General features: G+C 40.4%; 1 protein-coding gene across 1 annotated transcript; it reads right to left on the bottom strand.

Annotated features, from left to right (window-relative positions):
- Positions 1 to 391: 391 nt before the first annotated feature.
- Positions 392 to 19,460, bottom strand: zgc:56235 (Voltage-dependent anion-selective channel protein 2-like). The gene is made up of 9 exons (XM_049604493.1): positions 19,319 to 19,460; positions 15,033 to 15,103; positions 13,352 to 13,401; positions 6,611 to 6,763; positions 6,467 to 6,519; positions 5,852 to 6,073; positions 4,593 to 4,743; positions 4,449 to 4,506; positions 392 to 3,161 (listed from the first exon to the last, which is right to left on the bottom strand). The coding sequence occupies exons 2-9, from the start codon at positions 15,097 to 15,099 to the stop codon at positions 3,070 to 3,072; spliced, it is 846 nt and encodes a 281-aa protein (XP_049460450.1). The 5' UTR covers positions 15,100 to 15,103; positions 19,319 to 19,460; the 3' UTR covers positions 392 to 3,069.
- Positions 19,461 to 19,835: the final 375 nt, after the last annotated feature.

Consider the following 19,835-nt stretch of genomic DNA (forward strand, 5'->3'; position numbering starts at 1 on the left):
TAGCTAACTTACAAGTACACTACTAGCACATTGATATCTGTATACTTAGTACATAAAGTATACGTGAGAAATAAATTTGTACTAAGTGTACTAAATAAAATGAACTTGAAGTATACTTCTGTTTTGTACAGGTTAGCTGATCAGCTGCTGCAGCTTCATAGTGGAATCAATTTTCTTATCTGACTCTCTGCAAGGAAGCCAATAAGAATACTTCCCATAATGCTCACTTTAAGTCAGAATCCAGTTCCTAGTTTCTTCCACTGCTTTCTACTTGATCTGTCTCAGCAGGTGGAGACCATGAGACGCGGTTAAAGCTCCAGAAAAGGCTCATAAGTGAGCAGTGAGTTACACCATGCTTTGATGAAGAAAAGAATTCCATCGACTTCACGACTTGTTTTTAATTTTTTTTTTATTATTGTATTTCCCTTCATTGACATTGGAAAAAAATGAGGTACTGTGTCTAAGTGACAAAGAAAAATGAGCCTTATAATCATGACGACACAATTAGATGGAGAAACAAAAACATTTGGATGCATGTTTACCAAAAAAAAAAAAGAAGTGTTTTAACTGGAGTCACTCAGAGGACAATCGAGTGTACTTTCTGTACAGATCTGAGGAGTGTACGTTGTTTTCCAGACAAGAGCACTGACAGCAATGAGCGCAGTCCCCGAGCAACATGAGGAAACAGCTGGCCGTCCAGTTGAGACGCCCTGGTGCGGCTGAGCAGCCAAGATACCTACGAGACGCTACGAGCAGATGCAAAGTGTTCTCTTTCTTTGTGACCGTGACGGATAGATGAAAACAATATTGTAGAAATGCAAACTAACTACACAAGCTACCAGAAGATTCCACTACATTGAGTTCACCTACCAGAGGTCACAAAGGAATAAAAGATCATATCAGAGCATCTGGTACGGGAGACCATTTCTGCCAATGTGAAGAAAAAAAACTTTCTTAAAATAATGAGAAACTTTCTCAATATTTTGACCTACCAAGACAAAATTCTAGACAACACATAGGCCTGCGCAAATTTCGAGAAAGTTTCTCATCATTGGCTCAATCCCATTTTTTATTTTTACCCCTAACCCTCGTTCTCCAGTCACACTGCCCGTTGGAACAGAGTGACAAGAGGAAGTGGTGGAAATCTTCGTCTATGAGATGAAGCAACCTTTCAACACCCTGACGTGTCTTCAGTATCGATGGTGTTCACGTGGAGCAATAATGGTATTATCACAGTTATAGTTGCCATTTATCTGATGGAGACAGAAAATGGATGATTGGTTCACAAGTCTTAAGGCCTTTGCACACTGAGACTGTTTGTTTGATCACACGCAACTTTTTCAATGATTTTTTTCTAATTCCATGACTTTCCCAGGCCTGGAAAATATGACTGTAAAAATTCCATGACTTTTCCAGGTTTTCCATGACCGTGGGAACCCTGGACTGTTAAACAGCTCGGTGTCGGATGTTAGCTGCCGCTGCTGTGTTAGCTCGTGCTAACCGGGCAGGGAGAGCAGGAGGACAGCAGCTCATCAAGACGGTCCTTTGGCGCTGAGCGGAATGGCAGCAACAGCTGTTCGTCGGCGATCGATCAGCCTACCGTCACAAAAAGATTCTAATTCTATGGGAAACACTTAATGCTCGTAATAATAGGCACCAAATCTGAGATAGCATTGCATCTATTTTTGCAATTTTTGTTTGTTTCTGCAATTTTTTTTTTTTTTTTTAAAAAAGCTTAAAAATATTGCAACATGCATCGCAACTTACTAGAACAGCTGCCGTGTAATCAGCAATTTCAAGCCGCAACAATCACAAAAAACAGCCCGTGAAATCCTGAAGGGACTGACTAGTGGTGTTCTGTAGGCCAACGTTAGCAACCCGTGTGTCTACGTACCTTGCCAGTGTGCACCGGCATTAGCAAAGCAACAAGTGCAGCAACTTTGCCTCTGACAGCTGGAGGTAACTCAACATAGACATTGAAAATGCCGGACTGTCATGCACAAGTCAGCAATAACAATTAGCTAGCTAGCTAGTTAGCGACCGAGACATCAGCATGCCACTTGCGTTTTTTGTTGTTATGCTTGTTATAAAGACAAGGACCACAATATATTGAAACAATGACGGTTAATGTAATTTTTAAATCTTTATTTAAGAAGAAAATATGTTTGTGGGTTTCTTTTGTTGCTTGTGCAGCAATCTTACTGACGATTTCGTGAAAGTGAAAGTGAAGCGTGCCTCTAGAATACCTCCGTTTGGAAGGCCATGTATCCATCCTGAGACACTCTACCACTAGACGTCCGTGAACGCAGGAAACAGAGCGCTAAGAACAAAGTGTTTGGGGCAAAGAGTGAACTGGGATTGATTATTTCGAGAGAGTTTCTGCATAATGATTTACACAATCTTTTTCCTTTCATGAGTGTGGCTGAAATGGTCTCCCGTTGACTTTCATTGTTCCTGTAAAGCAGTTTTAAACATCCTTCATTCAGTCTTTACTTCTCAACTTAAACCAGTCACATGTTCATGACGTGTTGTATCAAAACATTTATATAGATTAAATCATCCACAGATTCCAACAACACGGCCAAAAGAGCTCAAACCAATAAAAAAAACAAACAAAAGAGCAAACAGACACTCGGCACCTTTTTCTTTTTTTAAACCTAGCGAAGACGCTTTCAGCTCTGCATCCACGTGTTCATTCTTACATGCTTTAAGGAAGGCAGGAAACAACTGAATACAGGAGCTACACATTTACATTTACAACTACGTCATCCAGAACCTACAGGGAAATAAATAGTGTCACTTCAATGACCATAAAAACGCTAATAATCCACAACTATGCGCCGTCACTTTCACGATTGACAACCTCACAACTCCTCTCAGGGGTGTTTAAGCATGATGCCGAGGCTCGACTATTACTGTCAGAAATGCTCATGAATTGTGTGAACGGGGGGGGGGGAGTGTGAGGGAGAGTCCAGAGAGAAGCTACATGATGGTGGTGGACTGTGTGTGTGTGTGTGGGGGGGGGGGGCAGAGGAGTGTGTGGCTTTGTGTTTTTCTTTGTTCTCCTCTTTATGCCTCCAGCTCGAAGCCCATCCCGACTTTGTGTCCGCCGGCGTTGAAGTTCTTCCCGTCGATCAGGGCTGAGAGGGTCACCTTCACACCTGAGGAGACACAGCACAGGTACATGTGAGACTTTATAAGACCTTTAAATGTCACACTGAGTAAAATTTAACACCTGTGTGACAGTTGAACCATTAGAAGTACACAGCAGGCAAAGTATTCAGCAGATATTCTCCTGAAAGGTCCAGTGTGGAGGATTTGGTGGCATCTAGTGGTGAGGTCGCAGACGGCAACTAACTGAGACTTCCCCTGTGTGCAAAGCGAACGGCCCCAACTAGATGACATCAGAGAAAATCGATCTTTATCATTAGTCCGACTAAAACTGGACTTTTAAAATCCATGTAGACATGTTAGTCCAACTGAATATGTACTAAATCGAATTTCTCAAAGTCGGACGAACACACCCAGATCATGTGACTCCTGCATGTATACAGTCAGTCAGACCCAAACTGGCCGAGGCGCTCTGAGCATGCTCCACAGTTTCCGCCCCGGGCTTTGACCCAGAAGTCCAATAGCATTAAATGTGTAAGAGAAGAAGAAGCCGGTAACAACATGGAGAAATCTACATCCAGAGCTGTGACTTTTTGGACGGACCAAATGTACAGAGCTGTAAAGTTGTCCACCATGGTAGCAGTTAGCTGCTAGCTAACCGTAGCTAACTTGTTTGTCCATTGTTTGGTCTGTGACGTAATAGGTCAACAGGAAAAAGGTCCAATACTAACAAGCTGAAAGGGGGCATATCTCCACCTATCCTAGAGGAGTCCCTCTCCCCAGCTTCCAAGGTGTTCCCAGGCCAGATGAGATATGTAATCCCTCCAGTGTGTTCTGGGTCTGCCCCGGGGCCTCCTACCAGTGGGACGTGCCCAGAACACCTCTAACAGGAGGCGCCCAGGAGGATCCTGATCAGATGTTGAACCACCTCAACTGACCCCTTTCAACGTGAAGGAGCAGCGGCTCTACTCCGAGCTCCCTCCTGATGTTTGAGCTCCTATCAAGCTCCGATGTTTGTGGTGTAGTTAGCTCCCTGTGTTGGATTGTTCTCATCAAGAAGGATGAAAATGTGTTGAGTGTTGCAGACGGTGTTTAAAGGCAAACACAAATTACTTTGTCTCGTGTATAAACTCTGTGACTTCTATCCAGTACTGATGAACACTCAAGGTCACATTCACTGACTCAGACACAGCTCTCTTGTTAACGAGTCACTGTCAACATGGTGGCTAAATTAATTTATGAAAGCTGAAGTCATTCAAAGCAAATATAAACATCGCTCTGAAAGATCAGATAATTTACTGTATTTACAAGGATGTGATTGATGGGAAATATCCTACCTGGCCGAAGGCTCTGGGTGTAGCCGACTCCGATCAGACTGGCATTGTTCACTTTAGCCTGCGGGGCAAGACGTGATAAAACATGAAACAAAGGTTTGTTTGTGTGAATGAGCCTTTAAAGTGGAGCTGTGAGCGAGCACTTACAGACACAGAGGCGTCTTTATCCAGCTTGTATTTGGCGGCGATGCCAAAGCGAGTGTTGTTGCTGCCGGCGGTCCAGGCCAGAGTGACCGCCGTCTCCAGCTCGTCGTTCACCTTCTGGTAGATGGATCCGCCGAACTCGGTGCCGTCGTTACTGTGACAGAAAAGATGCAGAGACGTTGGTGCACAGTTTCAACCCTTCACTCTCCTGGATCATCAGAGGGTTTCATTATAACCATCTTAACGTTAGGCAACTGTATTTCTGTAAATACTGTACACAAGATAAATAATGCCTTTAACTGCATCAATATCACACAGAATATTAACTGAGCACTGATAACTGACTGAACAACCTAGGGCTGACCCAAAAAATTTGAAGCTTTGAAACTTCATTCAATGGCACAGGATTCGATTGTGGAAAAAAAAAAAATCGAATATTCAGCCTTTTTTTCGACCTTGAACGCAACACCATCTCCGACAATAAAATAGAAAGCCCGATGTGCAATGACCCTGGCTTCATATGAGTAGAGGGATAGTCTGCTAGCTGCTAGGCTAATTTACACAATGTAAAATGCCATAGGCTTGTGCTAATAACGTTAGCATGTTGTATTTGTTTGGAAAACGTGTTTAGTATCAGACAGCTGTTTTGTCAGTGAACCTTGTGAGCTGTAATGGAGCTGAATTTTGTATCGTTACCTTTGTTACATGTTGCTGTTGTCCCTGGCTTCATATGAGCAGAAGAAATCTCTGCTAGCTGCTAGGCTAATTTATACAATGTAAAATGCCATAGGCTTGTGCTAATAACGTTAGCATGTTGTATTTGTGGGGAAAGTGTTTGTCTGTGAATGCTGCGAGTTATAGTGAAGCTGATTTGTGTACTTGTGTTTGAAATTGTCTCTATTAAGCCATGTTTAATGTGTGTTTAATGTGTGTTTTGAATCAACTCAACTTTACAGCACTTAGCAAAAACCTCCGCCGCCAACTTGTGTTTTGGAGGTGTAACTGCAGAGTGACACAGACACACCACCGCACAAGTATAAATTTTCAACAAGTATAAATCCACCTTTACTCTGGGACTTGGACAATAAAGCAACAGGCACATATTTGCACTCTCTCTCTGCCTTGTCAAGTCTTTCATGCTTGTCATCCTTCCTGCTGAACATTTGGAAAATAAATATCTCATCTCCCCCGTCTTGTCACAGCTGCCTGCAGACCCACAGAAGACCCCCATGGCTGAACGTGAAAATCAGTGGAGCACTCACACATTGGTGTGCAGCTGGAAGTCCCCGGCCCTGTATCCGAGGGCAAAGTTGTTCTGGGCCAGTTTGGACTTGGCCGTGTCGAAGGCCATCTGGTAGCCAGCCAGCCAGCCCTCGTAGCCCAACACGGCGTTAGCGTGGATGATGGGACCCTCGAAGTCGACGTCGCAGCCCAGGTTCACGTAGTCGCGCTTGTAGCCTGTCTTCAGCTTTCCACTCTTCTTACTGAAAAATGGAGGGTTGCATGTTAGATGATCTCTCAGTCTTCCTCTGTATTTTTTTACGTCACATTTAAGGAACAAAACCAGTAGAGCTCACTTCCTCTGTGCCATAGGGCTCCACTGTCGTCCAGAAACTACAACACTGGATTAAAACTAGTTACCGACTGTTTAAGGAAATTACCGGGACTTTTTTTAATCATTAAACAACATATTAACATGAGCTGCTTTTAAATGAGGTAAACCATTAATCTAATCTTATAATGTAGTTTTAAATAGCAGCTAATTATTACCAAAAAGAAAACACAGCTTTTTCCATTGTTCTCTGACCCGCAGTTCATTGTAACGTAATCCCACACGTCATGATATCAGTGATTCACACAAATAAAAGCAGTCTCACCCTGTGTTTGGTACAAAAGACGTGTCCAAGGCAACCTTCAGTCCTTGAGTCAGCTGCGGGTGAAGTAACCACATACCACTGTGAGACTTTAACAATTGTATCAGTTTACAAAACCCAGTGAGAACACGTAACGTTAGCACGTACCTGGTCCTCCACGGTGACCTCGGTGGCCAGCGTGTTATCTGTGTTCCACTTCTGGTTGAAGCTCAGGCCCAGCTCCTTCATCTTGTATTTGGTCTCCAGGCTCCCTGCAGCCTTCCCTGTGTCTGTGTTACTGGAGCCCGATGTGTTGAACTCCTGACAGGAGGACATTAACCATTAGCACGCTGGAGTCAATCAGACACAGGTCATCACAGAATACTCAAAGCATTAGCAAAGAAATAAATCAATAAAGAGACTTTAGGGGGATTGTTCGGATCTTTTGAAGCGGGGTTGTCTGAGGTACTTCTCCACAGTCAGTGTTTTATATTCAGTAGATTGAAGTCAACACGTCCCCAGTTTGGAGAAGCAGGCTGCAGTACTGACACAGAATACAGCAATGTATTGCTGTGGACGTGGGCAGCAGCAAAACTTATCACAAATATTCGTATCAGTTTAACACTTTGAAACCTGGAATGACGTCACTTTTCCTGTGCTGCTTTCAGATGCCTTTCCCAAGTATTTAAACCTTTAAACTCTGAGCAAATTGGTGCCATTTATTTCAAAAACATGGGTAAAAAAGGCAATGAGCAACTTGGTAGGAAATGTTCCACAAATTCCCAAAAAATTAATCAATTTTTTAAAGTATTGTTAAAAAGCTAGGGGAAAAAAAAGAAAAACGCTAGGGGAGAAACTGTATTTATATTCAAAATTCTGTTACAGAATTATTATAATTTCTAAGCTCTTTTTTCCAGGTTATTTCCGTGTTTGTTTGTTTGTTTATTTTCTCCTTTCTTTTTTTTTTTTTTTTTTTTTTACTAATTTTCTTGTTTTTAATTTTCCTTTTTAAGGGAAAAAAGAAAAACGCTGAAAACTATATTTAAAATAATGTTACAGAATTATTTTAATTTTTAAGTGAGGGGAAAAACTGTATTTATATTCAGAATTATGTTACAGAATTATTATAATTTTTATGCTCTTTTTTTCAGGTCATTTTCTTGTTTGTTTGTTTTGTCCTTTCTTTCTTTTTTTTAAACTAATTTTCTCGTTTTTTTATTTTTCTTTTTTAAGGGAAAAAGAAAAAAATGAGGGGAGAAACTATTTAGATTTAAAATTATGTTACAGAATTATTTAAATTTTTATGCTCTTTTTTCAGATCATTTTCTTGTTTGTTTGTTATCTCCTTTTTTAAATACAAATTTTCTTTTCTTTTTTGTAGGAAAAAAGAAAAATTGAGGGGAAAAACTGCATTTATATTTAAAATTATTTTACAGAATTATTATAAGTTTTAAGCTCCTTTTGCAGGTCATTTTCTTGTTTGTTTGTTTATTTTCTTTTTTTTTTTTACTAATGTTCTTGTTTTTAATTTTCTTTTTTTAAGGGAAAAAAGAAAAACGCTGACAACTATATTTAAAATAATGTTACAGAATTATTTGAATTTTTAAGTGAAGGGAAAAACTGTATTTATATTCAGAATTATGTTACAGGATTATTAGAATTTTTAAGCTCTTTTTTTCAGGTCATTTCCTTGTTTTTTGTTTTTTTTTCTTTTTTTTTTCTTGTTTTTAATTTTCTTTTCTACTAATTTCTTGCAGATTTTTGGGGTCATTTCTTCCTTCATTGCTTATTGCCTTCTTCCTGTTTTTCAAAGAAACCACGCCAGTTTGCGCAGGTTTCTAAGGGTTAAGTGTACGCTATATTGAAAATATTTCACTGTCACAATGCTTTTTGATACAGGCAGCTGCAGACACAGAGGCAGCTGCCCACAGGAGGAGAGGCTTTGCACCTTAAGGCTCTGAGATAACGTTATAATGAATTTACAGTACAATACTTAACCAGGCTTCTGATTGCCATCTAGTGTCCCAATCCGTCATTAGTAGTGTTAGCTTGTTTACTATATTACGTAAATGTCACTGTGACATTGAAAGAGACCTGTCAAACTTTCAAATGCATTTGAAAAAAAAGAAGGAATAGTCGAATCATGTGCAGCCCTTTTAGATTCTGTGGTGGTACTCCTGCTGCTTCTCCAAACTGGGGGGTGCCGACTACAATTTACTGTAGGTAATAAACTGACTGTAAGTACCTCATAAAACCCCACTTTAAAAAGTCCGAACTATCCCTTTACAGACTAGCAGGGGAAAAAACAGAGAATAAAAACTGTGCAGAAAACTGAATTATTATTGGACTGTGCAGGAATAAAATAAAGAATATCACATTATACAACACTGGACACAGAGACAATACAGCTGACAGACAACCAGACAGTCCCAAACATTACTCCATGCAGGACACCAGTAACACGTGATGGACAGAAAAACACAGATACGTTTGATAAATAAAAAAAGGTACCTGTATCTGAATTAAAATGGAGAAATTAATTTTGTTTCATTAACTGCTGTCGTCCTTTTATTTGCTTTAGTTTACATCTGATCAGGACACAAGTTAAACTAAACATGATGTGATACAGGATGGAGGGTATTTTGTTTTGTCTCTGCGCTTCATCATGTTTGTGCTTACACACCTAACCTCTTTGGCTCAGGGAAAACAAACTCAGGTCCGTTTGTGCAGTTAGTTTGGTTTGTTTGGGCTGGTGTAAAGCTGTCAAATGAACCCAGGCGTGGACCAAACACCCAAACCGAGACTGCTTGAAAAGCTGGGTCTGGGTCTGCTTCCAAATGGACTCCAGTGCAGTTCATTTGTGGTGTGAAAGAAAACGAACCAATCACAGGATTTTATGATGCAGGTATGTGATTTTAGCGACAGTTAAACCAAAAATGAATCCATCTGCTGATTGTGAAACCTGTGCGCAATCTCGTAATTGACCCTGATAAAGGCCATGTATATATCCCATGACCTATTTATGCTAATGCGTACAATGGTAACCCATATGCATTTTAGAGTGGGTATTTCCCTGATTTAAAAGCTGTTAAAACTGCCATCATTGTATCTGACTCTGTGTACTTGACTTCACAAGATGCCTTCTTTTCATCCTGTCTCTATTTCAGTCATTACTCACAACATGCAGTTGATGTGCAGTCTAATAATATCCTCAGAATAATGCTTACAATAACTTTCTCTATGAACTCTTTGTGACACTTTCGAAGCATTAAAGTGCTGCTGCTACAGAAACTTCTGTCAGTCACCAGAAGTTGATTTCCCCGCATGGGTTCCGATGACGCAGGACGGCAAACACCAAAACTGTCCAATCAAAGAGTTACCTGTCAGATGAAAGAACTTCCTGTTTACTCCTCTTGGTTCGTTTGCAAACAGTCAGTGTGAACAGGAACCGAACCAAAACTAAAATACAACCATGTGTCACTTTCTTCCCTCTGGTGCGACAAAATGACCCAAAACTACACGTGTGAAAGCACCTTAAAACCTGTGAGGTTTAAATGCAGACTTCCAGCTTTGTGTTGAACTTGTAGCACTTTTCATGCACAAATGTGACCTCTGCTTTTCACTATACACTGTCTGACATTTTATTTGAGTGTCTGAATGTGTAAATTTACACTCTGTAAAGTTCCCTCAAGGTAACGGAGAGACTACAGTCTGTGGCATGTATACTGCTCTCTGATAACACTGTCAAAATGACCGTTGTGCGAATCTACGCTTGGCAGTGGCTCCAAAATCTGTATCTACTGCTGCTCACTACTGAGTAAACTAGTGACTGCCTGTTGATGCAGGGAGTAGTGAAGGAGTGAATGAGTTTGTGGACGGTGCAGGATTCAGAATTCCCACAATAATTCACCCCATCTGATATAAACAGCCTCAAGTTAAAACTTAAAGGCAGCACTTTGTCAAAACTGAAACTTCTGAACAGCTAAATACTCTTAAACTGCACTGTGCCTCTAATTCTTCAACAGTTCTTCATAATAAAACAAGCCCAGCCCTGATTTGTGTAAGAGGGAATTTAATCCTCAGAAGCAAAGAGTCTTGCTTCCCTTGTGTCCCAGAGGTTACAGTTCACATCTGGCCTGAAACCTTTGCTGCATATCGTTGCCTGTCTCTCTCCCCTCTCACTTCCTGTCATCTCTCTGCTGCGTCACTCTGATAAGAGTTGAAACGATGAGGGCAGCACTCCAAATACATTCGTCATTCATACTGAAATCAATAATTTAACTGGAGTGCTCTCTCGTTCTTCCAAGAAGCTGAGACAACATTCAGATGAACTGATAATTAATAAGGTCTGTAATATAAGAACACAGGAAGATAACACGATTTACAGTGCTGAAAAGATACAGCTTAGTTGTCACCTCCATCTTAGTAAGGGAACGTGTCAAAGCCCACCATGTAAAAAAAAAAGATCACACAGGAACTGAGAGCAAAGTGACAACAGTCCGACCTGCAGCTCAGTAAATTAAATCCAGCTCAGTGAGACACTAATTAAAGCCATGCTAGTTCAGTTATAGAGAGTAACTAACACATTTATAATGTGGGGTGAAATGAACGTCATCGCAGCAAATGATGTCACAAAGTGCAAAAGTGGAGCAAAACTTTTCAGCTGATCTGTTTCTCAGCATCTTTTTAGCACCTAAATTTCCTAAACTGACTCTGACCAGCTTCTGATGAACGACTCAACATCTGTTAGTGTGACTAAGAGTTTGCAGCCATCCTATTGGCTCTGTGAAGCTGTACCCGAGCTGAATGCTAACATCAGCAGGCTAACATGCTTATAACACCAGCGTGTTGATGTGTAGCAGGTTTAATTTAGCATGTTCACTTTACTGTTTCAGTGTGTTAGCATGTAGCGTTAGCAAATAAGCAGGAAACACGTAGTACAGCTGAGGCTGATGGGAATGTTGTTAGTTTGGCAGGAATGTGAGTTGCGTTCCTGTTACATTTCAGCCAAAATGGCACCTGGAATTCAATACCAGTACCCAACAGTACGTTTTTCCACTCTCTGTGATAGCAAATATGTAATTTTCTGACAAGCCACAGAGGAGACGTAGACTTGCTCTCTTTCTGTACTCCACACCAGCCAACAAGCAATTCTTCTCTTTTCTGTCTACTTGTCTCTATCGCTCTCTGTCGACTGAAAAATATGACATGAGTACATAATTAAAAAACAAAATCACAAACAGCAGTGATACCTGGCTAAAGTATCTATGCAGATCACGAGCTGGCCCCAGAGCTCTGCGCTACAGTGCTACTTGTCACCAAGCTGTGCTCTCAGCTACCAAATTTGGCACCAATTGATTTGACGTGAATCAGTACGCAGTAGTATCAATGTTATTCGAGTACCATGTGTGACATCCAGCCACAAGTGTTGGACACATTGAAAAGTTGACCTGATGACGGCTCCTGAACCAAGACTAAAGCATATCTGTCTAAAAAGCTGATTTAACAACGGTCAGCTGTGGGTCAGTGTTGGGCTGTCAGTTAGCATCTGTCGCCCTAGCTGGTGCGATGTGTCCTGCACTGTTGGCCCTTGTTGGCCACCGTCTGCTTTGGTTTGGCCAATTCAGCATGTTGAATTGGCATCAGCGACTGTGGAGCCCTTCGGTGAATGAAATCACTCTGACTGGCAGCTCAGCTCAGCTCACAAGAAGAGAAACGCAAGTGAGGAAAGTAAACAAAAATCTGAAATCAAGAGGGAGTGAGCTCTTCATTGAGCTCTTTGATGGTTTGTGTAATCGTTCATGGGCGCATGCTAGTTACACTCTTCTTTAAACATCGGATTGTGTTGTTAGTGTGCTAACTGGCTAACTAGCATCATGACGGTCTTCTGGTTTCCCTCTTTGTGTGATGAATATAGCCTACAGCTGTCTGCTTGTGTGGAGCGTTATTTCCTCTCATGCAGGCGCTTAACGTAAGTGCTTGTTTAAGATGTGTGAAGTCGGCTTAGTGTGTCTGGGCCTTAAAAGGGAAAGTGTGCTGAACTGTATGTTATGTGCTGCATTTAGGAGGCATCTGGTGTATGGATAGCAGTCTGATCATTTTTGCCTCATTAATGATGCAATATTAAGTTTAAAATATTTGGGTTTTGGACTGTTGGCTACCTAAAACAAGACGTTCGAAGACATGCCCTTGTGCTTCAGGCAATATCTGATTTCCACAATGTTCTGACATGTTATAGACCAAAGAATTAACTGATTAATAAAGACAATAATCAGCAGGTTAAATTGATAATAAAAATGTCGCCCTGAGTTTAAAGATAAATTACACGACACAGTGACTCAAAGACATTCTCCATAAAGAAATGAAACACAATGTTAGTTCTACTGAGAGTGATGTGAAATCAAAGCACACTGATATTCATGCTGTATGAGTGATTACCACAAAGACAAAAAACATCTGGACCGTGAAACGATATTAAAACAAGATGGTGGTGGTTGTTAATTACATGAATAAACATCTGCCAGCTCTGACGCCGATCTTACCATCTACATTAGAGCGCGAGCAGTCCGGTACAGCAGCATGGAGACAGAGCAGCGGTTAGGAGAGGCAGGTAGAGAGACAGGTAGAGAGACAGACAGGCCACAAATCAAACATGAGGTTTGTCATGTTTCTCTACGGCAGGTTCAGCCAAGCAGCTCTGCATCGGCACCGCTCGGCAACCTGGAAACCTTCCAGCTCCAGGTTACAGCAGGGTGCAGGAGTTTAGTTTAAAGGTGTTTGGAGTCTTGAATGATTTGGAGGTTAGAGACTGCAGGAAGTGACAGCAGGACAAAGGAAGGGGGGGGGAGGGCAGAGAGATGGACTGGGCAGAAAGCATTCAGATTATGAGAATAACAAAAGTGTCCTCACCACTCCACTTTGTGATTTGGTCTTTAGGTCCAGCTTCACAACTCCAAAGCCTGGAGGGTTTCAGGAGACAGAGTTGTGTTAGCGGTAATCGAGCACAGGATGAAGCTAATAAATCACATACAAGAAGATTCAGAGAAACAGTTTGACGTTTTAGGGGAAATATGTTCATCCAGATGATCAGTACAAGGATATAATATAAAGCTGGAGCCAGGAGACGTTATCTTAGCTTAGCATAAAGTCTGGTACTGAAAACTTGTCTGATTTTCTTTTATTCTTTGGACAGCTAGAGCCAGGCTAGCTGTTTCCCTTTGTTTCCATTATTTATGCTAAGCTAAGCTAACTGTCTCCTGGCTCCAGCTTCACATTTAACATTTTAATTCTAAAATTAGTCTCATAACTGTGTCAAGGTTTCATTTTAAAAAATCTGTTCTGTTTTTCTGAATTAACGCGATTATTATGTCAGAATTACTTGAAACGTTTTTGTGGGGAAATATTTGCAATTTTTTCTGAATTAGAAAGATAATTGTCTCGAAATTACAAGATTTTTTTTATTGGAAAAAAATCTAATTGACGAGATGATCTTGTATATTCTCGTTTTTCTGAATTAGATTGTTCTCAGAAAAATTTCGTATTCATCGTGTGCTGCTATTTTGTCCCTTCGATGCACCCTTGCATGTCGTCAAGCTGCCGCGGTGGCTTCCTGCTTGTAAAATAAGACACCACTGAGCTTCTGAATGACTCAGCTTACATTAAAAGAACTCCCAGACAGCTCAGTTGATGAACCAAAACTAATCTGCACCTTGCAGCGGAATTAAAGAATCACTAGTTTGGGCTACCACCTACGAGCTGAGCACACACAGATGTCAGTGGGCTATCACATCGCCAAAGTTGGCAAGGCACTATTTTGTCGTGAGTGAATCGCTTCAGATCTGTGGATGAAACTAAAACGAAGAAGTTGACTAGAGCGCTTGCTAAATGGGCCGCAACTGACTGCAGACCAGTTAACATCGTGGACGACTCTGGTCTAATGGTCGTCCTCAGGTTGACATGTTATGACCACTTAGACGCCTTATCGTCGTGGGGAACAATAGTTTCACACATATAGGACCTGAAAGCAACCAAACTAGAACTTCTAAAAGTGCAAATGCTGTTGCACTAATCGAGGATTATTGGACGTCAGCGAGTAATCAAAATTATCTTGGAGTAACTGCACACCATAGTGACACTGATTGGACATTGCACTCCTTTGTTTTAATGGTTTGATTCCCAATCAAGAAACTCTGTTAAGAACTGCTTTACCTTGTTAATACGGACTTCAAAACTGTTTTGAAATGCAAAATAATGGAATTATAAACATGTGATTAATCATGATTAGCTACTGACAATTGGAGATTAATCACAATTTAAAAACATAACTGTTTGACGGCCTTATTTGGCCCACTCCAGCTCCAACACTGCAGACCTACTTTAAAGCTAGACACTTAATTTAATCTCTGGTGGACTGTTTGCTCTTCAGATTGCCCCACTGCCTCCAATACTCCTCAGTCTGTTCATATCATGTGCACACTGCAGAGCAGCCTGAACAGCCAGACTCCCTGAAAGACCAGATTTGATCAGTCTCTGTGTTCCAGGAATGTCACAAAGGTTAATAATTCACTCACTGAGCTGAAATGTTACTCACCGTAGCCCTTGCTGAATATATCCTTGGCAGCCTTGCCCAGGTCTGAGTATGACGGAGGGACAGCCATTGTGCTGCAGGAGATAAAGTCAGTAATGTGATCAGTGCCACTCACTCTTAGTTTAAACCAAATCTCAATTAACACGTTAGAAAGAACACATTTCACCTTTAATTACACTGCACCTTATGTTTGATACTACACCTGCACCGCCTGCTGTGTTCATACTGTATTTATAAAGTGTAATCAACCCGCTTATAGTAATACCCCTTACTGTCTGTTACACATTCTGTATATCACTCTGTAGATCACTCTTTAACATGACTCTGCACTTTACTGATTTGTTTTTATACTTCTGGTCAGATGCTTAACTGCATTTTGTTCCTCAGTACCTCTACTCCATGCAATGACCAACAATCTAACCTAATCCCATCATCATCATCATCATCATCATCATCATCAGGGGAGACAGCCAGTCACAGTGTACGGAGGCAGATTTGTGTCAGTATTATTTGTGTGAACAGATCTACAGTCTGTGTGTTACTGTGTCATCTGTAAATATAAAACACCGTCCACGAATACAAGAAAAGATTGTTAAACTAAAAAAAAACCCCTACTTTTCAAATATAAAACAGATCTGCAAATGCAAAAATATGGAGACAGATTTGTGTCAATATCATTTGTGTGAGGAGACAAACAATCCGTGTGTAAATGTGTAACCTGCAAATATAAAACTTTCACAAATACAAAACAGATTTGTAAACTCACAAAAATGTTTACAATATAAAACAGATACACAAATACATATATATATATATATATATACCATGTTAAAATCATTTCGAGCTGATGTGTTCAAAGAAATATTTTTAACTGTATGCCCTGTTTGCGTTTGCTTTTTTGTGTCATTTTGTTTTTTGTTTGTTTTTTATCCTTTTGGCTAATTCTGGCATATATTTTTCATAGAAAAGTACTGTAAAAGTACCCCAAAATACTCTTATTGCAGCTTCTTACGTTCAAATATTGGCAGCTTTACACACTCTCCCATGACAGTGAACTGAAATCCTTTGGCGTGAGTATGAAACAAGACATTAGATGACATAATTTTGGGGTTTGTTAGAGACAGACCGACATTTAACAACATTTTAACACATTTTTCGATAAAATTATTAGTCGACTAATCGAAGAAATAATGGACAGGTAAGTCAACAATGAAAATAATCGTAAGTTGCAGCCCTAATTTGCATTGTCCCTTCTTAAACAGTCTAAACTACAAGAAAAATAAAAATAAAAAAATAATTCAGCATGCGTAAAAATGCAATCTGCAAACACAGAATTGGGATCCAAAATAAAAACTGAATTCACAAATATCTGTTTGAGAGTTTTAAATGTCAAAAAAACATTCACAAATACTTTTCATTTATTTGTAAATTAATCAAATCTATTCACAGACTTATCTTTTATCTATTTGTTGAATCTATCTGTGTATTTGCAGCTGTGTTTTATATTTGCTAAGTTGTTTGTTTTTGCGTTTTTTTCTGGTACAAACGATCTACGCCATGGTTGCGTGTCTTAACGTTGCCACCACAGCATGGCTATAAAGCCATGTCGGCACGATGATGTTCTGTAGTCTCATTTAGCCTCTTGTTAGCAACCACCTTTTTTAAGGCACATTAAAGCTTCAAAATTCACTGCTGGGACTTTACTGACAGATTTTATGTGGTAGAACAAAACGTGAACGATAGGGCCGTAACGGTACATGTATTTGTGTCGAACCGTTCAGTACGTGACTTTCGGTTCGGCACGACCCTGTACCGAGTTATTGGGCGCAGGATATTATTTTATTTTATTTTGTTTTATTTTAATTCCCTTTTTGCGAGCCGAACCATTTAAAATATCTAGTTCCCCGACGGACATAATTGAGTGACGGACCGAGTCCAACCGTAAATCTCTGCCTTCACTTTGTGCAGCGCATTCTCGCATTTTGACAACATAGCAAGTGAGCCTGACGAACCTGAAGACCCACCCGCAAACCTTAAGTCCTCAGTTCGGGAACACTTTGGTTTCAGGGTAAAATACGAAGATGGAAATAAACAAGTTGACAAGACAAAAGCAGTGTGCCGACACTGCAGAACAGTGGTCGGGTATGTACTTGGAAACACGTCTAACATGCTAACGCATCTAAAGCGACACCACCCGAGTTTGAACGTTAACCGGCACGACTAGAAAAAGCAATCTGGTGCAAACTACGATAAAAAGAAAGAGCGTTTCCCTGACCATCGCGCTAAAGAAATAACCAACGCCATTGGAGTTGAGTAAAATTGTTTAAGCTGCACTTTAGATATAAGCATGTTTTGTTTACTGCACTTTAACAAAGTGGGAAAGCTGAGTAAGTTCCTAGTAAAACTGAATCTGAGCAGGCTTTAAAGCTGACCAGCTGCACTATACTTTTTATTTTAATTGAGCAGAACTGTTAAAGCAGAAATCTATGTTTCTATTTTTCATTCAAAAAATGTGTTAAAAAACAGCAGGATTTTATTTTTCACTTTTATATTTCTATTTTCATTCAAACAATGTGAAAAAGCAGGATTTTATATATATTTGTTTCATTCAAAAATTGTGTAAAAAGAGTTAACTGCTGTGGTGGTATGTTTTAATAAGGTTACCAATAGGTAAAAGATATTTAATAGTTGTCTATTTTTTTCATTACTGTACCGAAAAAAAAAAAAAACGAACCGTGACTTGTGTACTGAGGTACGTACCGAACCGAGATTTTTGTGTACCGTTACACCCCTAGTGAACGACTCTTAAACTGGTGTGAATCACAGCTCTGAATTCAGGCTACTAACCAAAACTGAGACGAGGGAGCTGGGAGCTAAAATGCTCATTTCTGGGTTCTAGGACTCATTCCTAATTTTGACTGTGTTGCAATATGCTGAATAATGTGAAAACATATAGCCTATTGTGCAATATCGAGATTCATTTCCTTTTTTCAATTGCAAATAATGAACATCTCTTGTATCTAATGCAATAAAGTTTTCAGTCCGATCATCTCACAGCAAATTATTGCAGCAGATTGTTTCTAGTGGACTGTACAGGCTATTGATTTGATAAATCTACTTTACTTTATATTTGCAGTATTAATAATTTACATAATAAACAATCAATACTTGGAGCAGTGTATTGATACAATATTAATGTACAAAAATACTGTGATACAACGCTGTATCGATCCCCCCAGCCTTACAAGTAATATTGAGACAAATCTACCTCCATACATGAGTCTTCCATGATGGTGCACTAATATCAGAGCTTGTCCTCACTGAAGGCCGTTAGCCGCTCACAGAAACTAAATGTGGTTTTGTCACATTCACCCAAACAATACAGTAATTAAGGGACCAAGTCTCCCAGTGAGCTCCAGCAAAGAGGGAACAAGCTGTTCCTTCAGAGGAAGCTGGGATGCTAACAACAACTGGGCACAGCAGAGGAGCCTCTGGGGCCCCTACAGAGCCACGCACCCCAGTAATGAAGTTTAACCTTCAATATGAGCACAGATATCTGCAGATCTATAAGATATAGCCAAGCTAGCAGGTGTTACCAGAACAAAAGGCTCTCAGGGTTGTAAAAGGGCCCTGATCCTGAGGATGCTGCTGAAACAAATGCACATTACAACTGGAGGAGAGTGAAATGTTTGAGTTAAATGATCAGGTGAACAAAGCTGTGTCTCCTGCATTAATGACTGCACGGTGCTGCAGCTTGTATTTGGGACAAAGGACAGCAGATGGGCCAGTCAGAGAGGTGTGTGAGGGGGGTGGGGGCCGACAGCTAGCATGGTAGCTGCTCTGTGAGCTGCAGGAACAAGATAACTAACTAGTAATAAAAGCTCACAACTTATAGACACTGTTACTGACTGTTACAGCAGGTTAATTAATGTGCATTGTACTCTGCTTGCATCCTTCTACTAACACACATCACAGTTAGCATGTAGCAGGACTCAGACCTTATTAAAGAACACATATAAGCTAATAAAGTTGCTAAATGCGAAGCTAACATGACTGTGTGCACTATCACAAGGGAAACCTGTCAGCCGAGGATTAAACTGTGCATTACAAGGCTAAACATCATTACATAACACAGCTACCGTTAGCTAAACCTCTCAACATGCTAGGTGGCTAACCTTGGACAGAAGCGGACCGTTATCCAGCAGCAATAATAACGCAGACCGTTATTCACCTGTCATAAAGCTCAGCGCTGTATTTTAAATTAATAAATGTATTTTTATTGTCCTTACCGGTGCTAAGGTGTCTGGAGGGGGAGCCTGCGGAGCCTGGAGTGTCCCTGGTCGTGATGCTGCTGAGTGGATTGACAGCTACGTTAGCTTAGCATAAGAGGGGACAGGGCACAATGAAGGAGACATATGGCGCATGCGCGGTGCCAGCGAGAGAAGCGAACAAAGAGTCGATATCAAGGCAAGAGATTAATCCCACAGAGCAACATCACCTGAGAGAGAGACGTTTGATTTGAGACAGAATTTAATAAATTAAAATGTTTTTATTTATTTACAGTGCAATTGTTATATATATTTATATCTGTACATACTAAACCACCTTTGTTGTCTTTGTTTTCAGCTGTATGTCTATTTCTGTGTAAGTACATCGAGAGCAAGAGAAATGTTCCACATGTGCAGTGGCGTAAGGAAGTTATGACGGGCCCCTGTGCACACTATTGTGCATCAGGGTTGGAAATGAGCACCCATGACCCACCAAATTCGCCTGCATTTGGCTGGTGGCAGGTGGATTTTATGAAGC

Source organism: Epinephelus fuscoguttatus, linkage group LG18 (assembly GCF_011397635.1).
Source record: "Epinephelus fuscoguttatus linkage group LG18, E.fuscoguttatus.final_Chr_v1".
NCBI classification, from domain to species: domain Eukaryota; kingdom Metazoa; phylum Chordata; class Actinopteri; order Perciformes; family Serranidae; genus Epinephelus; species Epinephelus fuscoguttatus.